Source organism: Marmota monax, unplaced genomic scaffold (assembly GCF_021218885.2).
Source record: "Marmota monax isolate L192 unplaced genomic scaffold, Marmota_monax_Labrador192_F-V1.1 WCK01_AAM20220418_F8-fsc00026, whole genome shotgun sequence".
In the NCBI taxonomy this organism is placed as follows: domain Eukaryota; kingdom Metazoa; phylum Chordata; class Mammalia; order Rodentia; family Sciuridae; genus Marmota; species Marmota monax.
In genome coordinates, this window is record NW_026693108.1 from 844,241 (window position 1) to 863,032 (window position 18,792).

An 18,792-nucleotide genomic window follows, 5' to 3' on the forward strand; every position below is an offset into this window, starting at 1 on the left:
AAGGAAAGTCGGATGTCATCTAATTAAAACAATATAAAAGGTCCTACTAGGAAAACAGAGAACAAGGTCCCGGCTGGGGAACATGTGCGAACCGGGATCCGACCAGGCGCTAGGATCTGCGGGGCGCAGAGAACTCTCAAACCTGAGCAGGAGAAGAGGAACTCAAGCAAACCGTCCAGGCAGGGCATGGCCGTGGCTCTCGGGCACCCTCCACCAGGGGGCGCCGGAGGAAGCGCTCCCAGCAGAAGATGCTCAAGTCGGCCGACTCCGCGCAGCCACCAGCGCCCACAGAACTGCCCACGTGAGGGGAAGGCTGGTGAGGACGTGGGCAGACTGGACTGCTCAGGCCACCGTGGAACCCGAGTGTCGTGGCGCCTCTGGAAACCAGCGGTTTCTGACACACTGGACCTGTGGCCCTCTGAGCAGTCTCTACAGACTGTGTCCATACCGGCGCAAGGGTGTGGGTGTCCACAGCAGCAGAGCCCCAGGGGCACTCCAAGTCCAGCAGGTGGATGGCGAGGGCGCGTATGACCGTGGCAGACCCTCAGGATCAACAGGAAGAGTACACGCCCAACCTGGGCGACCCTCCAGAGGACGACACTGAGAGAAGCCAGTCCCCAGGGGCACTCAGAGAGGCCACCGCGGTGGGAGAAGGGATGAGGCAGTGTGACTACAGGGGCAGGATCCTGTGTCCTGACAGCACAGCTGTCAGGGTCCTGGCTGCCCTGCCCTGCTGCAGGTGGTCACCACGGGAGCTGGGCAAAGGTCCAGGGGTCACCTGGGCTGCTCCTGACAACGGCAGGCAGACCTGTACCTATCCTAAGAAAGAGGGGGATAGAAGCACCTGCTGCTCCGGAAGCCTTCCTCGGGTCCCCGCAGAACGCAGCGCCCCAGGCTTCTTGGAGGTGTGCCGTGTGCAGACGCAGCCTGCAGCCTGGCCTCTCAGCCCCGCGGCCCTGCAGCCGCCCGCAGCTCACACTCACCTCGCGGAAGCCCTGCTCAAAGTGCCTGAGCTGCAGGCACTGTCCCAGCTTCTGCTGATGCTTTGCCCAGAACTCATCGAAGGCAGCTTCCGTCTCATTCAGCTGGGCCAGAAGCCTGGGGAGAGGAGAGGGGTGAGAGGCTCCAGGGCGACGTGGGGCGGCCTCACCTCCAAGGCCTGGCCTGGGCCCTTCACCCGACCAGAGCGGAGGAGTGGGCTGCGACCGACAGGCGTGGGCAGGGTGGAGCCAGGGCCTGCTGCCGCTGTCCTCGGGACCTGGGGACCCCGGCTCCCAGCACAGCTCTGGTAAGACCTGGTCACCTGGCCCTCCCCACGCCCACCTGCTGGTGTTCTCGGATGGCCTCCTTGACAGATGAGGACGCTAACTCCTCGGGAAGTCGAGGAGGTGTCCACCACAGAGCTGGCTGGACCTCCGGTGGGCCCTGCACCAGCTCTAGGTGGGCGTCCTCCATGAGCCTCCCATGTCCCCAGCACAGCACGCCTACTCTGCATGTGACCAGGGCCAGGTGGGAGAAGACCATGCAGCAGAATCCAGGAGAACCTGCCTCCGTGCCAGGTGGGCCGTGGCCATGGCACCGCTGGGTGAGGCTGCACACAGGAGCTCGGGCCCCTCCTCACATCGGGGGACGACACCCTGGCTCGCGACACCCAAGCACTGGGAGGCCTCGTTGTGCCACTGTGGGGTGCACTGCCCTGCCCTGTCCCCAGGCTGAGACCCAGGGAAACGCACAGGTTCTACCCTCTGCAGTGAAGATACCCGTTTCACCAGAGGCTGAGCTCGAGGCCCGGGCTGTGGGGTGGGGAAGCCTCAGGCACTGTTCCCAGGCCCCTCCAGTGTCTCTCCCAGCCACAGGAGGGTATGGGGTCCACCCCGGGCTCTTAGGTCCACGGAGGCTGTGTGGGCTCTGCTGCCCGGGCCTGGCAGGGCAAGGGGAGGGTGCCGGGCCTCACCTCTGCACAGTGGCCTGGCTGTCCAGCTGGTCCTGGTTGACGCTGTGTGCGGTGCTCTCGGCCAGGGGCTCTCTGAGGCTCTCGAGGATACGCTGCCCCTCCTTCAGGGCCAGCTGCAGGTCTTCCTGTGGGGGAGGCAGCCTCACACTGCAGCCCGCAGGGGGCACTCAGCGCAGGCCCGAAGCCAGCAGACCTGGGCGTCCTGCACGGCGGACAAATCCCTCCCTTCTGCCGTTGCTGCTCCCAAGTCCCACTCACACCCGGGCAGGAGGGAGGCGGGGCTGACTCGCACGCCTGCTGGCACGGGTAGGGTTGCAGGTCCCTGGGCGTCAGGGAACGGGAAGGTAACTGAAACCTGGCCCCTGCCCTCCGTCTCCACGGCCGCCTTGCTATGCGGGGCACAAGGCCGGGCTCGGAATGACAGTCCACTTGGCAGAGATGGGTGCAGCCCGTGGACACAGCAGGTTACAGCCATCGGCACTGTTGTTTCAAAGCTGTCAACATGACACTGCCCAGGGCGCAAGTGACGCAGGATGTATTCACCCCAGAAAGCCAAGTGGCACGCGAGAGCCGGGCACTTTAGAGAGTGGCTCACTCCCTCTGTCTCCACCGCCCAGTGGCTGCCGGTGAGGGAGCTGGGCAGGAATCCTGCCTGGTGCACCCTCCGGCAGAGGACTGGAGACGCAGCGGCCTGCCTCCAACCTGTCCTTGCTGGGACTCGGGGTTCATGGCCCCTGCTGGACAGGAGCGGAGGCACAGCCCCCCCGCCCCCCGCCGTGACCACATGCGTGGCCTGTGCTTGGGCTGCTTGGGAGGGTGTGATTGGCGCTCCCTGGTGCCGGGAGGACCCAGAGCCCCGCGCCTTGGTCTGCCTGAGCTGCCTCACACCCCGCGTCCATGGGAGGAGGGCTGCGTGGTCTGACCTCAGCCCCCGGGCTAGAGTACCTTCGCCTTGTCCTTCTTCTCGGTGTGGGTGCTGAGCACTGAGCTGGTCGACTGGACGTCATTGGGCAGTTCTGTTTCCGCCAGCTCAGTCCCGAAGGACTGCAGCATCTGAGCCGTCTGCTTCACCATGAGCGCGAAGCTCTCGATCGCCTGGGAGGAGGGAGAACAGGTCAGGGAGACCTGCCGCTACGCTCTGAAAGCAGACACCTGACCACCCTCAGAAGGGGAGAGCCCGCAGAGGCACCTGGGCCAGCAAGCGCCCTCCTGCGAGTCCTCAGAAACGTACCGGGCAGGCCCTACAAGCACGGACACCCCCTAGAGTCATCCCGTGCTGCAGGGCTCCCTGCCTCCCTCCCTCCTTGTGGAGAGAAGTGTGAGAGTCACAATACACAACGCACGGTTTGGGGCTCTCTGTCTTCTTTTGTCTCCAAGCCCAGATAAAGCCACTCCCAAACTTATTACTCATGCTGTTTCTTCATGATGACTAAGGTCCACTGAGACCATCTCCTCATTCTCAGGGAAGAAAACTTGGAAATGGGAATGTGTTTTTGGAAAAGGCAGCTCTGCTGGGTTAGCTGTGGGTCGGCAAGGACGCAGCCCCCAGAGCCCCCAGACCCACTCACCGTGCGGTGGCACAGCCACCTGGAGTGGCAGTAGTCCAGGGTGCCTCCAAGGTCCTCGGTCAGCTGAGACTTGTCGATGTAGCCGTGCAGTTCTGGCACTGAGCTCAGCATTATGACCTGGAGGACACAGAAGCCCATGAGGAGAACACCCTGCATACCAGGGCGGCGGCCACTTGCCCTGGAGGCCGCGGCCACGGCCCAGCTGGTGGCGAACGGCCATGCAGGAGAGAAGCCGGGGTCTGATCCCAGCTCCACCCTGCAGCTGGCTGACCGGGTGAGCCGCTTACTCCCTCTGTCTCCACCTCCTCATCTGCAAAGTGGGCACCCAGTGATGGGTCTGACCAGGTGCCGCTGAGGAACACACAGAGGCTCAACAGAGAGCCTGGAAGGCAGGGACAATGACATGTGATGGGTGTCTTGCAAGGGACACTCGGCATGCCAGCCAGCAGCGCTCTCATGCAGAGAAGGAAACCTTCGTCCCTCTTCTGCTGGATACACCACGAGGTCCTGATGGGAGCTGACGGGGATCAACGTAGCCCCAGAGTGGGCTACCACACTGGAGAGTGACTGACAGCCCCCGAGCTCCCCTTCCGTGGGAACCTGTGGCTCAACGGCCGAGTGGACTCCTCGGCGCGGCTTGTCTTACTTCCCTTTCTCAGGTCCTCCAGTCCACGCGTTTCAGATGGAAATGTCAACTGGGGTTTGTAAGCTGGCAGATGGGCACCACAGGCCAGGCCTGCGGAGGCTCAGCTGACATGTCAGTGGACACCTCGTCATGTATTATTAAGCCACTGCACTGGCTGGAGGGGGCTCTTGTCTGGGGTCCATTTGCTCCCAGGGACATCTGAGGAGCCTGGAGACACTTAGGGTTGCTACAGAGGGGAAGTGCCACTGGCATGGGGCAGGTGAGGGCGGGGTGCTGCGGAGGCCCAGGTGGCACAGGGTGGCCACAGCGGAGCTGCACTGCAGAGACGGGCTGGGGGGGTGCCACGTGGAGGACCCTGTCTGGGCCTGTGGCTGCTACAAATGCACTCGAGTCCTAGCTTCGCCTAGAAACAGTTCTCAGTGGAGCTCACGTTTCTCTTTGTTCTTCTAATGAAATTATTCACTTGCTGCCAGATAACCCTGGCTCAGGGCTGGCATGCCAGGCAGACTGGGCAGCCCAGGGACATGGTCGCCTTCCAGACAGACCGGGCAGCTGGGGGACACGGTACCCTCCTCCACGACTTCTGCCTCTCAGTAACGTCCTGTCCAGGAATTGTGTGTTTTCAACCACGAGGGGAGAGGAGCCCGCGGCTGGGCTTACGAGTCTCTCCATACACAGCCCTGCAGCAGACCCGGCATTCGCAGGTCCGCGTCCTTCAGACGACCTTGCTACAATTCCAAAGACCCATCTAAAGAGGGCCTGGGAGCTTGCAGATGCCAGGGATGGTTTCCATGGGCCGGTCCTGACAACCTGCTGACACACAGGAGGTGCCAGTTGGCAGAGCAGCCCAACAGGGACGGCAGGCCCCCGGTCTGGCTCCTGTGACACATCCCAGGGCGCAGTCTGCTGTCACCATGGTTCACTTGCCCCACGTAGGGAAGCGGCCGCCCTCGGTGATGTGCATCACAAGGCCACAGACAGGTTGCCTGCCCCGACTGGGCCAGAGGCACCACCTGCGGTTCTGCTCTTCATCAGCTCAGGAAGCAGGTCCCCAACACTTCAGACGGAGCCCGCTGCTCCTAGGCCCCACGGCTTGGCCCACCCATGCAGCCTCACTGGGCCTCGGGCTTTGCAGAATGACGGCCTGTCCCTCCACTGGTCCACGACAGCCTCTGGGCATGGGTGATCCTCAGGGAGGACCACTGTGGAGGCGGGTAGGGCCAGGCACACAGATGGGGACCGGAGGGTTCAGGCCCCACACTCCCCATTCTGCTTAGAGAAGGGCTCTTGCTTGTCCAGAGCAGAGGACAGCCAGGGAGCAGCATGTGAGGGGCAGCAGGGGCTAGTGGGCTGGGACGGAGCGGCATCTCTGCCTGTGGCCCTGGAACAGCGGAGTCTTGTCCCAGTGCCCCACTGCCTGGGTTCCTCACTTCCCTGAAGCCATCTGGGTGGCATTCCTGGGGTATTCTGCGGGGCCTGGCCTAGCCCCTGACCCTTGCTCTGTTTGTGAAAGAAGTGCGTTCACAGGGCTGCTGTCCAGCGGCCCTGGACAGCTGCCCGCAGGGAGTGCACTGAGTGGCTGACCACCAGGCCTCCAGGACGCACAGGTCTCCAGGACTCCCCAGAGCCTGTGTTGAGAGGGCGGCCAGCAGTGCTTCAGCGTCCCCTTTGTGGACGGCACAAGGGTGACTCAGGGATGTCTGCTGGGCTGGTGCAGGCGCGGGGAGCCTGGGCTCCCTGGGGGACACTGGCACCCTTTACCCCAGCCCTCTTCCCGGGCGCTGGCAGAACCTGGGCTGTGTTCCTAGCTCGTGGGCTACGAGTTGGACGTCCTATTTCTAGCTGCTCTCCAGGGAGGCTCTCCAGGTGGCCCAGCCAAGGCCCTGGCTGAGTGGGGGACCTGAGGCCCGGGTGGGGGCAGCTGGAGGAGGAGCCAGGCCACAGGGCTCCTGACAGCACGGGGTCCTGGGTACTCACCGGCACCTTCATCTTAAAGTCATCTCTATTGAACTTGAAGGCGATTTCGGAGAGAGTCCGCTGGAAAAACCCCGTCGGGCGGAGAACAAGGACCAGCTGCAGGTTTGCTGGGAAGGAGGCCTGCGGGACAGGAGAAGGGCCTGGGCCATCTCTGTGGACAGCTGCGGCCACAGGGTCCCACCTACACGTGCAGCTGACCATGGGGGGCTCGGGTATGCTGTCATGACTGAAGAGTCAGGGCGGCTACAGTGTCACGGGGTGTCTCCAGGCCCAGCCTTGCAGAGGTGGGGTCTTCCCAGAGGCAAGCGGCCACTGGGGAGCAGGACCAGCGTGACTGTGTGCAGAGGAAGGGAGCTGGACACACACAGGCTGAACCTGTGAAGATGGAGGCGGAGAGTAGAGACGCTCCGGTGGGCGAGGAACCTCAGGGCTGCTGGCCACCCCGTGGCCAATGGAGGGAGCCTGGACACGCTCCCTGGAACCAGCTCTGTGACGCTGGACCCCACACCCCAGCCTCCAGACGACAGAGAGTGGACTTCTGAGTGAGCCATCAGTCTGTAGCACTTTGCTACAACAATCCAGGAAACTGGGGGAAAACGAGTCAAAAAAACAGCTACAGAGAATAGACACTCACCACCTAACACAGAAATAAGACCGACCACACCCCAGCGAGCACACCCCTGAGTGGTCAGTGTGCCTGGTCACACACGAGGCGTGTCACTTTGGGGACATCGCTTTACTTTCTGTGCCTCAGTTTCTCCACCTGGAAATGGGGATTAAGTGGGTCTGCCGTGTCACACTTGGGGAGGGACACATAGTCTGGCCGGTGCCTGGCAGAGTGAGACACAGCGGCACAGCCATGCTGGACGCACAGGGAGCCTGTCCTAGATGCTGGACCAGGTCCAGGTGCTGAGATCCAGGGAGACCCAGGCCCACAGGGAATCTCTGAAGGGCAGAGTCTGCTCTCTGGATGACCAGGCAAGAGACTCGCAGAACAAAGAGGTGGGAAAGAGCGCACAACCCTGAGGCCTGAACATGGAGGACACTGAGACGGGCGAGGACCCGACTCACCACTAAAGCTGACCCTGGGCCGGGCCACACTAGACATTTGGGCCAACGCTGGTGGCCCGGCCACAGTGGCCGGAGGGACAGAGCTCTGGGCCTGTGAGCCCGAGTCTAGCAGCAGGTCAGAAGTGAATGACCGACGACACCTCTCTCAGGACGCCGGCTGTTGCAGTGCCCTTTGAGACCCTGCAGCGACCTGGACGAGGAGGTCACAGAGCCACGAGGACCAGAGGTTGTACTGCAGGAGTCCTGCCTCCTGGCCAGAGCTACCCAAGTGGTTGGGCTCTCCCCGTGGCACGTGACTCGGCACTAAACCAGGCCTGTCACTGTGCAGCTGACCCCACTGGACCACACAGATGCCAGCGACTTGCACCACCCATTTGTATTACAGCTGGAGAAGGGGCCGAGAATCACAGCACAGAAACAGAACTGAGCGGAGTATGGGGTGCCGAAGCCACGGGCAATGGCGCAGTGAGTTACTTGACCATCGAGTCGTCTTAAAGTGGCCAGGGTTTCCACCCAACATGAAAACAGTGTCCATTCTCTGGGGCTGATCCTGATGGACTTGGGACGGGTACAGGAGGTGAGGGCCGGAAGAGCCAACGGGGAGCTAGAATAGCTGCTGACTGGGTTCCCAACGTTCTAGAGACTGACGGAACGAGAGCACCCCAGGCCTTCAAGGCTTAGGCTCGGAAACCAGAGACCCTGCTGTGGGAAGACTGTTTAGACGTCCTGGCCAAGCCAGACGTTGCGGGCACACCCATGATCCCAGCACCATGGGAGGCTGAGGCAGGAGGGTTCCAAGCTCCAGGCCAGCCTGGGCACTTGTGAGCCCCTGACTCAAGATAAAAAAATGACAGGGTGGGATGTAACTTAGCGGTAGAGCACGTTTAGTCCCTGTGAACACAGAAACAAGCAAGCACCCTACTTTTCTTAGGGCTCAAAGCCCCATTTATGTTATATATTTAATTTCAAATATGGCACCTGAAACCTAACCAGTTACATTTCTCATTGTACCCAAAAATAACGAGTTTAAAAACACACCTTTGAAAGTCTGGGCCTCAGCGTTAACAAAGACCTGTGGGTCTGACTCGGAGCAGCTTGCTGGGTGGAAATGGGCCGGGCCGTCCATTCCTGGGCGCCCCACCTGGTGCTGGAGGTCTGCATGACATGCTCGAACGAGGCCAGCGTCAGCAGGGCCACAATGAGACCCCTTGGCCTGAGTCCCCAGGAGGGCAGGCAAGGAAGCCTACTGACAGCAGCACTGTGGTCACTGCCCTTCTGTGCCTGCTGACCATGCCACTGTCACCATGGTCCATGTGAATTTCCTGAGTGTCTGTGGCTACACCGGCCACACGGCCGTACATCGGCATGAGGGGACACACAGCTGAGTGTGCAGGGGAACTGACGCTGACGGCCAGGGGGAGTGTGAGCTGTGGGTGGGCACCGTGGCCCCGCGCAGTGTCCGTGAGCCCCTGTGGCCCCGCGCAGTGTCCGTGAGCCCCCGTGGCCCCACACAGTGTCTCTGTGGCAAAGCTCTAACATCCGCTCCCAAAGATGGGCATGCATGGAGTTCCTAGGCCACCCCCAAAGTGACCTGTGAACTCCTGGGATTGAAAGCTGAGGGAGAAGGTGCTGAGTTAAGTGGGCTTCTCTTCTCCTGTGCACTTGGAGGCCATCTCACCAGACCTCTAGCCACCTGTAACCAACTCGGGCCACCAGGTAGTCCCCACATGCATAATGAGCTCCGTGTCACAAAAATGAGCCAGCAGATGACTAATGTCCATGTGTGAGGCTGGAAAAGGGGCACTGGGAGGCCTCCCAGGTGAGTAGCTCCCCAGCAGGCTAGGTGGCAGGCAGAACAGGCGCCACCGAGGGGTGACCCCGGCAATGCGTTTAGCAGACCCTAAACACCCTAGTCCTCTCTTTTGTTGGAGACACATCGTAAACTGTTCTTTCAGCGATTTTGGAACATACAGGGCATGAGTCCCATGGAGCAGGGTGGCGGGAGCCGTGGCTAAGACCTCGGGGGCCAGAGTCCAGGGAAGAGGGTGGAAAGGGGGTGCCCGAGACCTCCCACTTGTCACGTCTTGTTAAGGCAGTGACAGATGTCATTAGAAAGAAACTAAGTGGAAGGGCACAGTCTTCCAAAGAAGAATCCCCTTCACACTAGAGAGACCTTCCTGCCCACCTTGCCTTCCGGAATATTCTGCATGGACCAGCACCACCAGTGGGGCCGCCACTTCAGGGGACGAGCTGGGGCCTTGCGATGGGGAGGTCACAGCCCTCCAGCCTGATGGAAGGCCCCTTGGTCCCCGAAGCCCAAGTGGTGAGTCAGCAGCGTCTCACAGCAGGGTGTGTGCCTAGGAAGTGCCAGTCCCTCCCACCATGACGCCCATGTGGCGGTCACCTGGCCACTGTTGGTCATGACTGGGTCCTGCAGAGTTGGTTCAGCTCCCTGACCTCCAGACATGGCTTTCCCTCCTCAGGGAGGCCTCCTCCTCGGTGGCCTGTGCCCCTGGAGCCACTGACTGCCTGTGCCTCCCTTCGTGCCCTGGAGGGGCCCACCCCCTGTGGGACAGCACTGCCTCCTGCTGGGCTCCCAGCCAGTCCACTCTGCTGAGAAGCCCTCATGTTGCCCACTCAGGCTCCTCCCCCAGGGTGCTCCTAGCCCTGCTGCCACTCTCCTTGGAGCCTGGTGACGGGCACCCGCAGGGTCAACGTGGCGGTCAGTGCCATGGCACCTCGCCCAGTGTGCTGCTTGCTAGATGACCTAGAGGTCCTGGTCCCCTGGATGCTTCCTGGGCACCCTGAACGCACCCACAGGGCACTGCAGCAAGACAGCTCTGGCTCAGGCAGACAACAAACCTCCTTAGACCCAATTTCTTGGCACCCCCTCGGGCACAGGTTCCATTTGAATCAGGCTGGCTCTAGGTATTAATGTGTGCATCCACCACAGAATCCAGAAGGGCCCCACCAGTACAGCAGGAGAGAGTCAGATTCTGACGTAGCATCCTGCAAGACCTTCATCCCAGGACTGTCTGAACTTCCAACCAAGGCTTGACGGACAGGGGGGAGCCCAGGTCCTCTGCTCTGGGTCTTGTCTCTCCACCTGCCCTTCCTGTGACAGGCAACCTGTGCAGGACCCTGTTACGGGCAGCACCCAGTCAGTCTCCAATATGTGGTCAGAGGGACAATGCTCTGCTCCTGACAGAAGCACAGGGAGTCTGATTTTAGGAACCAGGATTTGCTCTGCCAGAGTCGTCTATTTCTATTCCAAGGCATGCAAAAAAGAAAAGAGAACACTGCAGACTAGGGAAAGCTTGGCTTGTGAGGCAGCCCGCGTGGCTAAGAAGAGCCCATAGTCGCAGAGCGTTACGTAAGTGCGGATCTCGCTGGTGGCCAGCGCCCGGGCAGGAGAGGCTGCTTCACCTGCTTGCCCCTCTGGCATCCCACGGCCCCTGCCAGGCGCTGGTGGAGCCTGCACTGGAGCACAGGCTGGGCTGGCCTCGACCGATGCCAAGTGTTGGCTTCCCAGCTACTTTGAAGAAGGCACAGGCAGAGTCCCCATCTGGGCTGTCATCCTTCACGAGAGTCCACAGAGCTGTCCCTGAAACATGGCACCAAGACCCAGGAGCCAGGTGCAGTGGCCCATGCCTCTAATCCCAGCAGCCTGGGAGGCTGAGGCAGGAGGACCACAAGTTCAAAGCCAGCCTCAGCAACTTAGCGAGGTCCTAATCAACTTATCAAGATCCTGTCTCAAAATAAAAAAATAAACAGGGCTGGGGACGTGGCTCAGTGGTTAAGCACCCCTGGGTTCAATCTCTGGTGCCAAAATTAAATAAAGACCCCAGAGGAATCATCCCAGGCCACTCTCCCTGGCTGCCTCCCTGGACTCCAGCACACCATGTCGACAGAGACAGGACATTCCTCTGCCCCTGTCCCCCGACCTCAGAGCAATAGAGGGCCTGTCAGCGTGACCCCTGAGTGCCCTGACACGGATGGCCATGGCCCCAACAGGGCCCTCACTCTGCAGCCCCAGCCCCCTTGGGCTTTTCCTGGTTTCTCCCAGGGACATCAGAGGGTCCCTGGCTCAGTCTCCTCCCCGCCACATCTCCTGGCTGCTCACATCCCCTTCTGCACGGTGTTCATGACGGCCCTTCCAGTGATGTCCTCTAGGAGGTGGGCGCAGGACAGATGCCGACCTGCCCTGGCCAAGCCTCGGCCAAGCTCCCGCCTACTGCCTGCCCCTTCAGCGACGCCTTGATGCTGTGCACCCTCCCTGCCTGCGGGCACTTCTCATCCCCCGGCATCTCCATGGTGCGTGGTGGGGACTCAGAATGCGCTCTGGTGCACGACACCTGCACCAGCACCGTCACTCCCTCTTACACCAGCACAGCCCTGCACTCCCCTCCGGACGGTTTTGCTGGGGAAAAGCTGACTTCTGCACTACCCAAGACACTGCCTGTGAATGCTGGGAAGAATCCGTATTTTTATGGTGCAAAAACAAATAAAAAAAGCCCAAATAGTAACTTTCCAGTTATGATTTTCCAAAACAAAGTTTCAAAGATGAGCCAGGCTGCTTCCGGAGTCCACCTATCACGAGCTCAAGGCGGGAAGCAGCTGAGCTCATCCTGTGCCAGAGCTCAGCACCCGGCCAGGGCGCTCAGCTGCACAGAAGCCAGGCGGCCTGTTTCTAAAAGATTCCTGTATGTTCAGAACACCAGCCTCGTACTGGGGACTTCCTAACACCGACCCAGGACAACACACGGCTGCCGTCAGGCCTCCATAGGGCCCATGCAGGTGTGCAGGCGTCTACAGAAGGTAGGGCCCAGGGGGTGCTGGGAGCACCTGGGGAGGTGCTGGGGGAAGGGTAAGGAGGAGCCAGGCGGGCAGGGGTGTGGGGACACCCTGTACACCAGCGGGTGGAGGCCTGGTACCCATGCGGGCATGAGCAGGAATGCGCCCACCGGGCTGTCCTGCCCCAGGGATGTCAGGGCAACCTGCCGACTCTGCCCACATCACGCTGGGACAAGTCTTATGGTCATTTACACCAGTGGGGTTGACCAGGTGGATGCACTCCCTTGCCAGCGTGGACTTCCCTGGGAACACCGGCACCCCTAACTGGGGACCTCGTGGTGCCTGACCCAGGACTGGCCAACCCCGGGCCTGCCTCGGAGTTCAGAATGGCCTGTGCGGCGGCGTGCACAGACGCACCTGAGGTCTGAGATGGTGAAATGGATACGGGCTGTGAACTGGTGCTCACAGAAGCCCTGTCCAGACCTCTGGGCTGTGGGAGCTGGGAGGGGCTGATTACGTAACACCCTGCTGTAGACAAGTGGCCGCACGGGCAGAACAGGTAGGGTGGGGGGGGGATTGCCCTCCAGGGACCTCCTCAGAGCAAGGGCTGGCCCCAGACCAGTGGCTGTGATTAGAGAAAGGCCCCAGCCCTTCATTCTCCTTACAGGTGGAACCCTGAGGTCATCTGTGGGCAGGGGCTCGTCCCTCTGAAGCACCAGAACCCAGCGCGGCAGCCCACGAGGCCAGCACCACGGATGTCGTGGATGCGAAACCCAGAGCGGGGTGCCAGGAGGGTTGGACCCAGAGAGCGCAGGCCTCTGGAGAGGCCTGGGAGCCTGCTCTGGGCACCCTGCTGGCAGACAACCAAACTTTTTGGGTCCCTTGCAGCTGTAAAAAGTAGTGTGGGTGGACTCAGCTCAGAAGAAGGACCCGAACTGAGCTGGTGGGTGGTGGCGGGAAGCAGTGGTGGGAAACACGACCCAGGGGCTTTCTCCGACTCCGTCTGTGCCTCTAGAAAGCCTGCTACAGGCTTCTCTGCTGTGGAGGGAGCGCTCAGAACCTGCCTGTGAGCCCTGGAGTGAAGGTGGTCCCCCAGGTGCAGGGTGGGTTGCTGAGGAAAGCTAAGGCCTTTGGTGTGTGAGCTAAGGAACCAAGAGCCTGGTTGGAAAGAGTCACCTAGAAAGAGGTCAGTACACTCTCCAACTTCTGTCCTGGAGGCTGTGGTACTCAGCCATCTGCCTGTTCAGGACTTTCGTGCTCCACTTACGAGTTAGTGCAATTCTAAAAAAGCCCCTAAGAGCAAGCCATTTGAGAAAGAAGACACACACACACACACACACGCACACACACACACGCGCACACACACACACGCACACACACACATGCACACACACACACGCACACACACACACACACGTACACACACACACGCACACACACACACACGCACACACACACACACACGCACACACACACACACGCACACACACACACACACGCACACGCACGGCATCTCTGGAGCCCTTGTGGGCTCAGTGCTGGCTCAGCCCACTCTGTGCTGGACCTGCTAGCCAGCCACCCACTGCTGAGCCCTCCCACTTCACCAAGCATCAGAGCATGGACTGCAGAGGGCAGGGTGCTGGCCCCTGGCCAGGACTGAGGCAGAGCACTTACGGCTATCCGCAGGACCGACGCCTTCACGGAGGTCCATTTGTCCTGCCTTCGGTCTATCACCAGGATGAATCCAATGCCTGCATCCTGTAGGCTGAGAGGAGAGACAGCTGCAGTTAGCGAGAGCAGGCGGGAGCCTCGCTGCCCACGTAGCCTCCCGGGAGCCTCACAGCGAGTGACCCTCCTAGAATCCTGAGCCACTGCCGCGGCAGGGTCAAGTGCATGCCAGGGGGCCTGCGGCAGGGCGCAGGTGTCCAGGGGCCGTGCAGCCCATCTGCACTCTCCCACACTCGCTCCTGTCTGAAAAGGACAGTGTTGGCGCCTCCGGCCTGACACAGACGTGTCAGCTCAAGCACACGCACAGCCATCTTCCTGGGGCTGGGCACTTCAGGGCCCATAAGAGCTGGTCATCGTCTTTTCCTGGGTGGCCAGCTGACGAAACCCTCAAAGCAAGTTTTAGGACCTGTACATCCCACGCGTCCTAGCATCAGAGGTCCCTGTGTCGGTCCACGTTAAACAGTCACTCCCAACAGCACCACTGGGACCTTGGGAGAAAAGCCCTGAGGCTTCGGGAGGCTCGAGGGCCTCTGCCGGGAGTGCGATGCGGGCACTTGCCCTCTGCAGCAGCATCGGTGGTGAAGAGGACAGCGTTCCTGGTGCAGCGCCTCCCGGCCCTCCGCTCCGCCCGGCAGGAGCCTGAGTCACAGTGTGGGAGCTCTGCCTCCGTTGTGACTTCTCACCAAGCCAATTGTGTGGTGCCAGCAGCTGCCGGCGCAGCCAATCCACAGCAGGAAGGAAGAAGGCAGGCTGGCAGAAGGCACCAACTCGGATTGCTAATTCCCACGTCTCTGAACATGCCCAAGCCAGCCGCTTATGGGAGTTGGGGAAACAGCTCCATAGGACGCTCTAACGTGCAGGCCGTGGGGTGCTCTGCAGGCGGCACTCTGTGAAGATCCTCTGATGCCCGGATATGACGCCCTGACTGTGGGGCATGAAGCACGGTCCACCCTGTGACTGCTCACGCCAGGCTGGTGGTGTGGGCTGCACGTGCGGAGGGCACTTTGGCTCAGTGACACATGAATAAACATGAGCTTTACTCAAAATAGCTCCTCTGCTGCTGGTGGCTCAACAGCCTGGGGCCCGGCTGGTTCCACTGGGAGGGTCCGTGGAGCAATGGAGTCAGGACAGACCCCCTCCCTGCTCTGGCCTCTAAGGCCCATCTCCTCCAGCTCTGCGGCCTCAGGTCTGGTGGTGGTGGGCAGGAGCCACAGGCACAGAGCAGCCAGACGTGGGGGTGGACACTGGGCTTCACATCTCCCAAGGCCTGCCCAGCTGCATTTGCTGCAGGACCCAATGGGGAGTAGGGGCACCCACTTCATCCAGAGATGGGGGCGAGGCAGGGGCTTCGTGGAGGGAGACTTTCAGCCAAGGTCAACATCTCCAAGCCCCTTGGTGACAACAGTGAGGGAGGCCCGTCAGCCCTGCACACAGACTCCCTCAGGTGTCTTCACCATTGACAGGGGGAGATACTGAGGCACAGAGAAGCCTGCACCCCAAAGCCAGACAGCAAGAGTGGGGAACTAGCCGGGGCCTGGCAGCCACAGCCCAGGGCCCAGGTCCTCAGTGGGAGGTCAGAGACCAGGGATTCCAGCACAGGGGCACAGGGAGCCGTACCCTGGTGGGCACTGAGCTTCGTCTCCTGGAAGAAAGGAGCCAGAGGGGAGGCCAGGGAGGGCACGGGCCATGTGGTGGGGCCCCATACACAGGGCCTGGAAGCCACAAGGCTACAGAGAAGTTCCCTCCCTGGTCCCTACCTGGAAGGCATATGTCACTCATGCGGAGCTGTACAGGGTCTCCAGCCTTGAGGCCCTTCTGTGGGCCCTGCCTGGCCAGGCACTGGGGGGAGTGCCAGTCGGCAGGCTGTAGGGTGGGAGACGGCCCAGGGGCCTCAGACACCCCATGCGCTGAGGTGATGCTATACTCTCTGGCTGACAAGGCGGGAGAGGAGAATTCCCTGAGAAGGAGAGCACGAAGCCCACAGTCCCTGGGCAGCGAATGGGCTGAATACCACCTTTCTTTCCAATTAGAAGTGGCCAAAGAATCAGAGGCCTCACTGTGTGCAGGAGCCTGACGGGCCGTCCAGCCCTCTGGCTGTCTGCCCCGCACTCGTTCACAGCCCCCGGACGCACCATCACCCCAAGGAAGGCCTCCTAAGACCTGTCCACAGACTCACAGGGCCTGAACCCTGCCCTTCTGCCCGTGCCGCCCAGACCAGCTGTGCACCAGCCCAAAGAAGAAACAGACTGAGGAGAAAGGCCGTGTGCCCCCAATAGCCACACCTGCAGAGGCTGCTGGCCGGCTCCTGCCTAGGCTGCGGTGACTCCTCTCCACCCTGGAGGCTCCCACCTGCCACTAGCAGGACAGCCGCTGGCGGGGCAGCCTGGGCTGGGGAGGGGCCAGCGGGAAGGGCTGCCTAGGCCAACCCACATCTCCACCGCTCCTCTGCAGCAGGACACCAGTGTCTCCAGCAGGTGACGGCAGTGGCTCTCCTCTGGGGGAACAGGCCAGGAGGGCAAGCTCTGGCAACACCTCCAACGGTGACGGCGGTGGCTGTTGAGATGGCCATGCCACAGACCATGGCCACTCACACAGAGCCCCTGGCCACAGGTGCTCTGAAACAGAGCCCCACAGAGCACGGGCATCACATTTCACTTTAGAGCTGAAGGCCATGTGTGGTCAGTGGCTGTCCTGCTGGCTTGTGGTCACCAGGTCGACGGCAAAGGGGAACGAGGAGGTGAGAGGAGGCAGCTGAGGCAGGAGGAGGCGGCTGCTGCGGCAGGGCCCAGGGACAAGACCATGTAGCCACAGAGTTGGGACCTGTGGGAGGTGGTCACTTGGCAGTGGGATGGGGACTGAAAGGTCTCCAGGATGCTCCTGAGGGTCCCTGGTGCTTGGGAGCACTGGCCTCCATGAATCAAAGGTGCTACCCTACCTGAGGTCTAAAGTGCTGCCCAAGAGGAGAGCTGGGGAAGGGTTCTCATGTGGGGTGCCCCCATCCGCAGGTCCCCCAGTGCTGTGGGAAGCAGGCCCTGGGGCACTGAGCTCTCCACGGAGCTCCAGGGCCAGGGACACCAGGTGAGCAGAGTTGTACTCAACACACTGGATCACACAGTGGAGTGGACTTGGGGACCGCCTGGCCAGACATTCAGGAACTGTCACCAATGGGGTACAGTCCCACCAACAGAAGGGGAAACCCACTGAATCCAGGAGCTGCCCTTCCTTACAGCAGCACTCCTGACTGTGAAGAGTGGGTCATGAGATCCCAGGGGACAGGGCACAGGCCAGGTGGACTGGGCCTGTCTGCCTGTAGCATGTCCTGCAGCTGCCGCAGGAACTAGGGCAGATGCTGGCTCTGAGGGATGCCCACGGAGGGCTGAAGGACGGACATCTCCAGAAGGTGACATCAGGCACCACACATGGGTGGACTGAGGTCTTCACCTTGACCAGCAACTGTGGTAGTTGCTGCAGGGGACGCGGGAGGTGAGGCGGGATTTACCTCCACCCCAGCTCTCACCCCTCACGGTCAGGAGTTGGTTGGAAATTCAATCAGAAGGTGTGTCCACAGCAAGAAGTCAGGTGCACCTTGGGGCCCAAGCTCTGGATATTCTGAAGCTTGGTGGGTAGGCTAGAGGCGGGACACTTCAGGTGGCCAGAGGGCAGTGGAACAGGGGGGAGCCAGGATGACCCCAGAAAGGTTTTAGAGCACAACCCACATCCTGTTGGGGAGCCCGGAGTCTGACCCACATCCCACCTGTCTCTTCCACAGGGAGCACACTGCGGTGCATGAGGTGTGTGGGCAGGTGTGTGCACCTGCATGACTGCGTCTGTGAGCACAGTGTGCCTGAGTGCAAGCACCTACATGTGGGCGTGTGTGCATGCATGAGCAGGCATGTGTATGTGCCTCTGTGCACTCATGGTGTGTGTGTGCCTGCACCTCACCCAGAGCCACTTGGAAGGTGGAGGATCGGCTTTTGTGAATGGGGGTTTGGGGTGCTGTGAAGGGGGGTGACCCCTGATGTCACCATCTGCCTCCTGGGCCTCGCACTGAATGTGCCTTCAGGTGATTCATTGTTGTGCCTGTCTCTGATCAGATTCTCTCTCTGCAGTGCTCTGAATCAACACTGCCAAGATAGATAGGGAGTGTGCCCTAGTGATCCAACCAACACAGTCACAGGACTTCTGGCAACTGCCATGCTTAGCTGTGCCCTCATGGTGAAGGGCGGCACAGCCTCCTGGGGAAGAGGCTGCCACCACCAGAGGGAACAGGGTCTGGAGACTCCAGGGACTTTCCCTGACCAGGCCTCGGGGTGCTCAGAGGCCTCTGCCCTGAGGATCACCATCCGGCGGAGCCTGGTTGACATCGTGGTGCCCTAAGTCAGGTCATCTGTCCACCAGGGGCTGCAAGACCCTCATTGGAGGTCATTGATACGTATAGCTCAGCTCTAATTCCGTGACTGCCCACCCAAAAGGTGGGGTGTGTGCATGTGAGTGTAAGCAAGTATGAGTGAGTGTGTCAGGGGTGTGTGACAAAGTCTCAGGGGAGTACACCAGAGAAGTCAAGACTCATGCACAGCGTGGCAATGTACCCAGGACACAGTATGGGGGACAAAGCTCTCAGGGGCACGGGGACCCTGGTCCACCTGTAGAGCACCACACCTGCCCCACACCTAGCTCTCAGGGGCACAGGGACCCTGGTCCACCTGTAGAGCATCACACCTGCCCCACACCTAGCTCTCAGGGGCACGGGGACCCTGGTCCATCTGTAGAGCATCACATCTGCCCCACACCTAGCTCTCAGGGGCACGGGGACCCTGGTCCACCTGTAGAGCACCACACCTGCCCCACACCTAGCTCTCAGGGGCACGGGGACCCTGGTCCACCTGTAGCGCACCACACCTGCCCCACACCTAGCTCTCAGGGGCACGGGGAACCTGGTCCACCTGTAGCACACCACACCTGCCCCCACACCTTGTCTCGGCGTCTTGGGAACCCTGGTCCACATACTCATACACCCCATGAAGCTTAAACATACCTCACGTAGGAACCCCAAG

General features: G+C 61.0%; 1 protein-coding gene across 12 annotated transcripts in view; it reads right to left on the reverse strand.

Moving 5' to 3' along the window:
* The window catches only part of Mcf2l (MCF.2 cell line derived transforming sequence like), a 92,834-nt gene that overhangs the window by 24,669 nt on the left and 49,373 nt on the right, over positions 1 to 18,792 (reverse strand). For 10 of the 12 annotated variants that reach the window (XM_058582707.1, XM_046454856.2, XM_046454860.2 and 7 more), the window contains exons 4-9: positions 13,685 to 13,775; positions 6,146 to 6,265; positions 3,523 to 3,639; positions 2,900 to 3,049; positions 1,955 to 2,079; positions 984 to 1,098 (exon numbers count right to left, since the gene is read on the reverse strand). In XM_058582707.1, the coding sequence (XP_058438690.1) occupies positions 984 to 1,098; positions 1,955 to 2,079; positions 2,900 to 3,049; positions 3,523 to 3,639; positions 6,146 to 6,265; positions 13,685 to 13,775 (718 nt within the window). Of the gene's footprint in view, positions 1 to 983; positions 1,099 to 1,954; positions 2,080 to 2,899; positions 3,050 to 3,522; positions 3,640 to 6,145; positions 6,266 to 13,684; positions 13,776 to 14,144; positions 14,412 to 18,792 lie in introns of those variants that run through there. The other 2 variants (XM_058582709.1, XM_058582711.1) reach the window with 2 other exon arrangements.